At 54.8% G+C, this 8165-nt stretch overlaps 1 protein-coding gene across 1 annotated transcript in view; it reads right to left on the minus strand.

Annotated features, from left to right (window-relative positions):
* Positions 1-8165, minus strand: part of DDX54 (DEAD-box helicase 54) — a 27766-nt gene that overhangs the window by 18607 nt on the left and 994 nt on the right. The window contains exons 3-10 of the mRNA XM_021717526.1: positions 7954-8096; positions 6342-6471; positions 4177-4247; positions 3415-3603; positions 3256-3305; positions 1482-1523; positions 1261-1357; positions 509-524 (exon numbers count right to left, since the gene is read on the minus strand). Of these exons, the coding sequence (XP_021573201.1) occupies positions 509-524; positions 1261-1357; positions 1482-1523; positions 3256-3305; positions 3415-3603; positions 4177-4247; positions 6342-6471; positions 7954-8096 (738 nt within the window). The remainder of the gene's footprint in view (positions 1-508; positions 525-1260; positions 1358-1481; positions 1524-3255; positions 3306-3414; positions 3604-4176; positions 4248-6341; positions 6472-7953; positions 8097-8165) is intronic.

Here is an 8165-nt window from a genome sequence, read left to right on the forward strand (position 1 = left end):
GGGGCGGGGCGGGGCGGGGCGGGCTTAAGGCGGGCTCCGGCAAGTCCCAACCCCAATCCCATGCGCCCACGGCTTCAATGCTGCCAGGTAGGTCTTTAACTCAACTCATTCTGGCACAGCTTTGTTCTAAGCCACAGCCTTGAACTCTGGAATGTGGTCTCAGGTTTGTTCTTACCAACTCACGTTGAAAGAAGTGAGAGCAGCCCTCCCTCAGTGCCAGGCTAAGTCCCTCACAGGGACCAAGCCTCACAGCACCTCTGAGGTGCAATGTCTCAACCCCACTTTCCAGGTACCCAAGGCCCAGAGACCACAGCATCTGCCCAAGTTCACCCAGCTGAAGGAGGCAGAGCTGGGATTTGATCCCAACCCTGGCGGGATCAAGTCCATGCTCTCAACCTTGCATTTTCAAAAGTCTCTGAAATCAGCCAGGTGCGGTGGCTCATGCCTGTAATCCCAGCACTTTGGGAGGCCGAGGCAAGAGGCCTGCCTGGGCCCAGGGGTTTGAGACCAGCCTGGGCAAATTGGCGAGACCTTGTCTCTACAGTAAACCAAATAATTAGCTGGGTATGGTAGTGCACGCCTGTAGTTCCAGCTACTTGGAAGGCTGAGGTGGAAGGATCACCTGAGCCCAGCAGGTTGAGACTGCGGTGGCCATAAGCATGCCACTACACTCCAGCCCAGACAACAGAGTGAGACTCCGACTCAAAACAGGCTGGACTTGGTGGCTCAACTTGTAATCCCAGTGCTTTGGGAGGCGGAGGTGAGTGGACTGCCTGAGCCCGCGGGTTCGAGACCTGCCCAGGCAATTTGGTGAGACCTCATCTCTACAATAAATCAATAAATCAAAAATGAGCCGGGTGTGGTAGCGCGCACCTGTAGTTCCAGCTACTCGGAAGGCTGAGGCGGAAGGATCGCCGGAGCCCAGCGGGTCGAGGCTGCGGTGGCTGGGAGTGGCCACTGCACTCCAGTCTGGGCGACAGAGTGAGACTCCACCTCCAAAACAAAAACCAAAAACCAAAAACCAAAAAAAGGTCTCTGAAATCCCATGTGGTTTGTGCTAGTATTGTTTCCAATACCAGTAAAAGGCAACATTATAAATCTTGGTCGAGGGGTCCTGGGATGAGTTCAGGCACTGCTCACACCCGGGAGGATGCTGCTTGGATCTTGGCCACACAGGGCTCTCCAGGCAGAGCCTTCCTCCTGGCAGCCTCCTTCCCTCCAGCCTTGACACGCATGTTCAGGGCTGGCCCTGTGGCCTTACCGGTCGGCTTCATCGAATACCACATACTCCACGCTCTGCAACTTCAAGTTCATCTCCACAGCCACATGCACCAACCGCCCGGGTGTGGCAATGATTCTGGAAGGGGGCGCACAGGCCAGTTCACCCTCGGGCCAGGGCTCCCGCCACAGCCTCCGCACCCCCCAGCTTCCGGTCATCCAGAAAGGGACCACGGAGCAGCAGCCCCAGCCCCCAAACTCACATGTCGGGATTTTCGTGCAGGGCCGCAAACTGGTCCTCCATTCTAGGGGGAGAGGAGGGGTCAGCCTGACAGAACAGTCTCTTGACTCCCCTTCCCATAAGCCAACACCCAGGGGAGGACCACAGACCCGAGGCTGGGAACGCAGGCAAGGCCAATGCTGAGACAGCAAAGGCAGCACATAGCGCCATCCAGCAGCTCACCCTGGAACGGCAGGCTCCAAACAGAGCCCCCGCTCCTCGGGGCTCCCCAGTCTCTACTGGCTCTTGTCCTTAACCCTTTTGGGCACACACCCCTAACATGAGTCCTGCTCTGAAACCCCCGTGGGAGACCTGAAGGAGCCAGAATTCTGGGCGAGGGCTAGCCCTGGGAGGTCTCTCTATCAGAACTACAGAGAGAATACATTACAGTGTAGACAAAAGCCCTGGAAAGCAAAGCCCTTGGAATCAAGAGTGTTGACAGGCGCATCCCTGAGAGGACTCCAGAAGGGATGCCCTGAGGGAGGCACGGGCTGGGGGGGCGGGGAATGGGATGAGGCAGGAGACTGGCTTCTGCCTCAGCTCTGCTGTGGAGCCACTGTCTGGCTCTGAGTCCAGTGCTCCCTCCGTTTGCTCAGCAGGATAACAAGTGTGGCCCCTGCCACCTGGGAAGGATGGACGAGCTTGCCAGGAGACAAAGCTTCTTGCTATTATCTCTGTGTTCAAATCTGAACTATTACAAACATTCCTCTATGTTTGTGCACTCCACTTTTAAATGGCCTACAACTGGCATATTAAAATATAAGGATGAGCCGGGCTCGGTGGCTCAGCCTGTAATCCGGCGCCTTTGGGAGGCTGAGGTGAATGGATTGCCTGAGCCCGCGGGTTCGAGACCTGCCTAGGCAACTTGGCGAGACCTCATCTCTACAATAAATCAAAAATGAGCCGGGTGTGGTAGCGCGCGCCTGTAGTTCCAGCTACTTGGAAGGCTGAGGCGGAAGGATTGCCAGAGCCCAGCAGGCGAGGCTGCGGTGGCCGGGAGCGGCCACTGCACTCCAGTCCAGGTGACAGAGTGAGACTCCAACTCAAAATAAATAAATAAATAAAATAAAATAAAATATAAGGATGGGCGTGGTGGCTCAAGCCTGTAATCCCAGCACTTTGGGAGGCTGAAGTAGGAGGATCACTTGAGCCCAGGGGTTGGCGGCCAGCCTGGGCAACATAGCAAGCTGGGTGAGGTGGCACATGCCAGGAGTCCCAGCTACTTGGGAGGTTGAGGCAGGAGGATCACCTAAGTCAGGAGGTCAAGGTTGTGCTGAGCTGTGATTGTGCCACTGCACTCCAACCTAAGCGACAGAGTAAGACTCTGACTCAAAAATATAAGTTATACACTTGGGCTATCCGTTTAGTTGACCCTGTAGGCTGACGGTTCTATTTCAGGAACATCAGAACTTCTGTCTGAGTCGCAGTGCTTCTGTGGACAATTTATTTTTAAATTACTATTAATATTTGTACAGACAAGGTCTCACTATGTTGCCCAGGCTGGTCTCAAACTCCTGGCCTCAAGCAGTCCTCCTACCTTAGCCTCCCAAAGCACTGGGATTGCCGACGTGAGCCTGCATGCTGCATGCCCGGTCCCTATTTTAACATTTTATGGCATGTTTTCCCTTGCTGGTGTCCGTGAATGGGCAGAAGCTGTTATTACTAGCAAGTGGCCCAGGGTGAGCCCCTCTCCTGCCCTTGAGTCAGGGGTTGAGCCTGCATGGTGGTGACCGCGGCATTGGGTGAAGGGTCCTTACTTGTCTCCGCCCAGGATCAGGGCAGTCTTGAGGCCAGTGAACTTTCCCAGCTGTGAAGAGAGAGAGACTGACTGAGAGGGTGAGGGGAGACCACTTGACCACTCAGGGCCCCCTGCCGCTTCCGAGTCAGTCCCACTGCCGCCACCCGTCCAGACACACCTCCTTGGTGAACTTCATGGTCTGCAGGGCCAACTCTCGGGTGGGCGAGAGGACAAGGGCGCGGGCCCCTGTCTGGGCGCTGTGGGCCTTGAGTCGCTCAAACATGGGGAGGAGGAAGCAGGCTGTCTTGCCGCTGCCCGTCCGGGCCATGGCCACCACGTCCTTGCCGTCCAGGATGACAGGGATGGTCTGACACGGGTGGAAAGGTGCGGGTCAGCTCCTGTACCCAAACACCCCATGACCCAGAGCCTTAAGTCCCCAGGGAAGGGGCGCAGGAGGGGACCTCAGTGCATGGGCAGGGGCCTGCTGCCCGCCTGATTCATTCTTGCCCATTCTTACAAAAGCCTGTTTGCACACCTCCAGGGATGGGCAGCTCACCACCCCAACTCTGTCCACTGATGGAACATCCTTCTTCAGGGTGAGCAGATTCCACCTCCCTATCTGGTCCTCCTCCCCAGGACCCCTGAGAAGCATCGTCCCGTTCAGCTAAATGTCTGGAGACAACAATCACTTGAACCCTGGTGACAATGGGGACCCTGTGAGCTGCCCAAGCGGAGGCTCAGTGACAGGCAGCCTTGGGGAGGTTCGACTGGCAAGGAGGCCCAGGGACAAGTCCCTGCTCTACTGGGCCCAACTTTCTCTGCCTATGAAATGGGCAAGCTGGGGGGGGGGGGGGCTCCAGCCCGATAAGAGGGCTACTGACGGGATGGCTGGGACAAGACGCAGCTATCAAGAGATCACATCACCCCCCCCATCCCTTACCTTCCTCTGGATGGGTGTTGGCACCTTGTAGCCTTTCTTCATGATGCCCTTGAACACTGGGTAGCTCAAGCCTGGAGAGACATGGACCGGTCAGGGTACTGCAACATGGAACACTTTACAGGGTAATGGTGGCTTCGTCAGCCAATAAATTGCAAGGGAAAAAGAAAAGCAATCAAGCAGAGCCTGAGAGGTCAATGAGAGTAAGAGACAAACCCCCCAACCCGGTGCAGGAGCCTTATCTGATTTTCTCATTGGAAACTTCATGTCATGAGACAGCGGGGTTTCTGAATGCTGGGGGTCTTAGATGACACTGAGAAGCTGCACCTGTGTTTTGGGTGTGGGAAGGTCCTGTATCTTTGGAGGTCCCAACAAATGAGGATGTCTGGGACATGCTTCAGTCACCCAGGGGCGGGGCGGGACAGGAGGGTGGGCACGGCTAAAGCATCAGCGACTGGTGACCCAAGGGGTAGGTATGTGGAGACTCACCATAGCCTATTTTTTTTTTTTTTTTTTGAGTTGGAGTCTCACTCAGTCGCCCAGACTGGAGTGCAGTGGCCACTCCTGGCCACCGCAGCCTTGACCTACTGGGCTCCGCGATCCTTCCGCCTCAGCCTTCCAAGTAGCTGAAACTACAGGCGCGCGCTACCATGCCCAGCTAATTTTTTGATTTATTGTAGAGATGAGGTCTCGCCAAGTTGCCCAGGCGGGTCTCGAACCCTTGGGCTCAGGCAATCCACTCACCTCAGCCTCCTAAAGGCGCAGGATTACAGGCTGAGCCACCGAGCCCGGCCACCGTAGCCTATTTTTAATTTATTTTTATTTTTTAGAGACTGGGCTCTTGCTGTGTTGCCCACGCTGGTCTCAAATGCCTGAGCTACAGCAATCCTCCCTCTTCAGCCTCCCAAGTAGCTGGGACTACCATGGCCAGCAGTTTTTACATATGTTCAGATTTTTACATATGTTTTACATATGTTCACAATTCTAAATAATTTATAAAAATTATAAAAGTGTTAAGTGCGAAGGACCCACAACAGGTGAAGGAGGAGATGGCCTTTAGGGGCTTGTGGAGACGGAAGGATGTGGAAGGCCTGGAGACAGAGAAGCACTGAGGTTCCGTTTGCTTTATGGTCCATCTTTCAACTCTGGGATTCAGATTATCGATGTAGTTTAGCACACTGTTAAATGCTGACTTACTGTTATGGATTCCTTCTGTGAACGGACTATTCATTTTCTTCACCCAGTTCTCTCTCAGGGTGCCTGGCCTTTTCTAACTGAGGTGTAAAAGCACTTTGTATGTTAGGGATTCCTTTGTCTGCCCCATAGTTTAGGCTGCAAACACACTCTTAGTATGAGGCATTCGCATTACATTAGTTTGTAGTACTTTTTGGCAAACGTCTGTTTAATTTTAAAAAAAGCCAAATTAAACGGGCAGTACTCAGATTGTATTTTAAAAGGTCTTCTTTTCCTTTCTAAGATTATAAAAATATTCATCTTGGTATCTGAATGTTTGACCTAGCTGCTACTGATTTGTAAAGAGCAAGAGAACTGGACTTCTTTCTGGCTGGCCAGGCGCTCCCCTCACCCGACCATCCCATCTCTCCCCGCCCCAAAATGTCACACTGAGCCAGGCTCAGTGGCTCAGCCTGTAATCCCTCGCTTTGGGAGGCTGAGGCGAGTGGATTGCCTGAGCCCGCAGGTTCGAGACCCACCTGGGCAACTTGGCGAGACCTCATCTCTACAATAAATCAAAAAATTAGCCTGGTGTGGTAGCGTGTGCCTATAGTTTCAGCTACTCGGAAGGCTGAGGCGGAAGGATCGACGGAGCCCAGCAGATGGAGGCTGCGATGGCCAGGAGCGTGCAGAGTGAGACTCCAACTCAAAAAAAAAAGCCACACTGCCAAGTACTACAAACTAATGTCTCCGCCTGTTCCTGCACCGGCACTGCCTTTTCTGAGGGCTGCCCCAACTGCTCTCTCCAAGTCAGGCCTGCTGCGCCCACCAGAAGGCTCTGAATGCCTCGGAGACCACGTCTACTATCCCAGTCTTCCAGACACCTACCACAGTGCTAGGCTCAGAGCGGACGTCACAGTGACTGAGCACAGAGGGTGTGAAGACACCCTCCTGCCCCTCCCCCAGAGGTCTGAGCACCCGGCTCGCTCACCCACCCATGGACTGGAAGCCTCCGGACTTCTTCTTCTTCTTGTTCTGGGCACGCACCATCTCCCGGGTGTCTGGCTCCACGTCCGAGGTGCACTCCAAAGTGGGGAAGGTAGGCAGGGGTCTGCTGGGACCCAGCTGGGAGGGGAAGCCAGAGAGGCTGTGTCACTCCAGGTGCCATCAGACACTGGGCAGAGGGAGGGGCGGAGCTGCTGCCTATGCCCCCTTCAAGCCTACAACTCTCCTGCCAGGTCAGGTGACTTCTCTGCCAACAGCCTCTCCCTGGCCTGGGCCAGGACAGGACTGGTTCACCTCGGCTCTATCGCTTGCCAGCTGCAAGCCCTCGGGCAAGGGACTGAATGTCCCCAGCCTGTGTATCCACATCTGGAAAATGGACACAAAAGCATAGGCCTCACAGGGTGTGTGAAGCCTATATGGGTAAGTGCAAAGCTTAGAAAGGTGCTCAGCACTCAGCTGGTGGCATGATCATCATCATCCTGACCTGTCACTCAAAGCCCGCAAAATTAAACAGCCAATGAGAATGCCTACTGTGTGGGGTACTAGACTTTTCCAAGCTGTCCTGCCTCCCTGGCCCCAGCCAATCTCCTTTCTGATCCATCACCCCAAGTCTGGTCTCTCTGGTGCCTGGCCTCCTTTCTGCTCATCCAGGCCCACTTGTCCCAGCACAGCTAGGTCCAGCCCAGATGCCTCCTTCCTCTCAGAAACAGCATATATGGAGCAGTAATTCATAAGAATGGCTAAAACTTACATGGCACCTACGATAAGCCAAGTGTGCTCTGAGCATTCATATTCATATACATTAACCCACTTAATCCTCACAACAGCCCTATGAAGTGAGTATCATTGGTATGTCCATTCTACAGAGAAGGAAACTGAGGCACAAAGAGGTAACGTGACCAGTCCAAGGTCCCACAGCCAGCAAGGGACGCGGGGGAGAGGATCTGAATCCTGGCTTCGGAGTCTATGCTCTTTCCTTGTGACCCCTTAGGATTGAGTACATCCCTGACTTGGGGTGTAGGCCTTCCTTTTCATATAAACCACCACTTAGCCATCTCCTTGCCCTGAGCCTGCTCTATGCCAGGCACCCACTGGGCATGGCACTGAGAAATTATAGACTACAGCTCTTCTGACCTCTTGGTGCTCACGCTTGTCCCCGACCCTCTGCATACATGGGCTCTCTTAGCAGTGGAAATGGCACAGGCCCTGGAGCCAGACAGACCCGCGTTTGAATTCGGTTCTCCCACTCACAAGCATGGTCAAGTTTCCTAACCCTCTAGGCCTGTCTCCTCCTCTGAAGAAACGGGGATGACCAAACTTGGCACGCAGAGTTGGTGCGAGGATTAAATGATAAGCCTTGTAAAACTAGCAGGAAGCCTGGCACATAATAAATGGTCAACAAATACAGGCTTAACTTATCAGTTTCCCAGAGGTTTGAGGGGCGTCACGGTGTCAAGCCACTGGATGAAGTCTCCCTCTCGACCTCCCGGGAACGCCCCAAACTCCCCAAGTCAGGTCTGCACCCGCACTTCTCATTGGACGACGGGCACGAGGATCCGCCCCCCGGGCAGGAGACAGCCAATGAGGGGCCCGCGATCGCACGCCGACAGGAAGGCCCGCGGGTCCCAGCCCCAGAATCGCGAGGTTCCGGCCGCGGGACCCGGGGCGTGACAGGCCCCGAGACACGTGCTCAGACCAGCGGTCCGAAACCCTGTCCCCGGTCCGGCAGACTGCCTCCTCACCCCCTGCGGTGCCCAATCCCCACGTGCGGAAGTAGACCTCGGGGCGCTGCCGGAGCCGGGTCTCCGGCCCCA

This window comes from Carlito syrichta, unplaced genomic scaffold, assembly GCF_000164805.1.
Source record: "Carlito syrichta isolate Samal-C Ts95f unplaced genomic scaffold, Tarsius_syrichta-2.0.1 Scaffold309836, whole genome shotgun sequence".
NCBI lineage: Eukaryota > Metazoa > Chordata > Mammalia > Primates > Tarsiidae > Carlito > Carlito syrichta.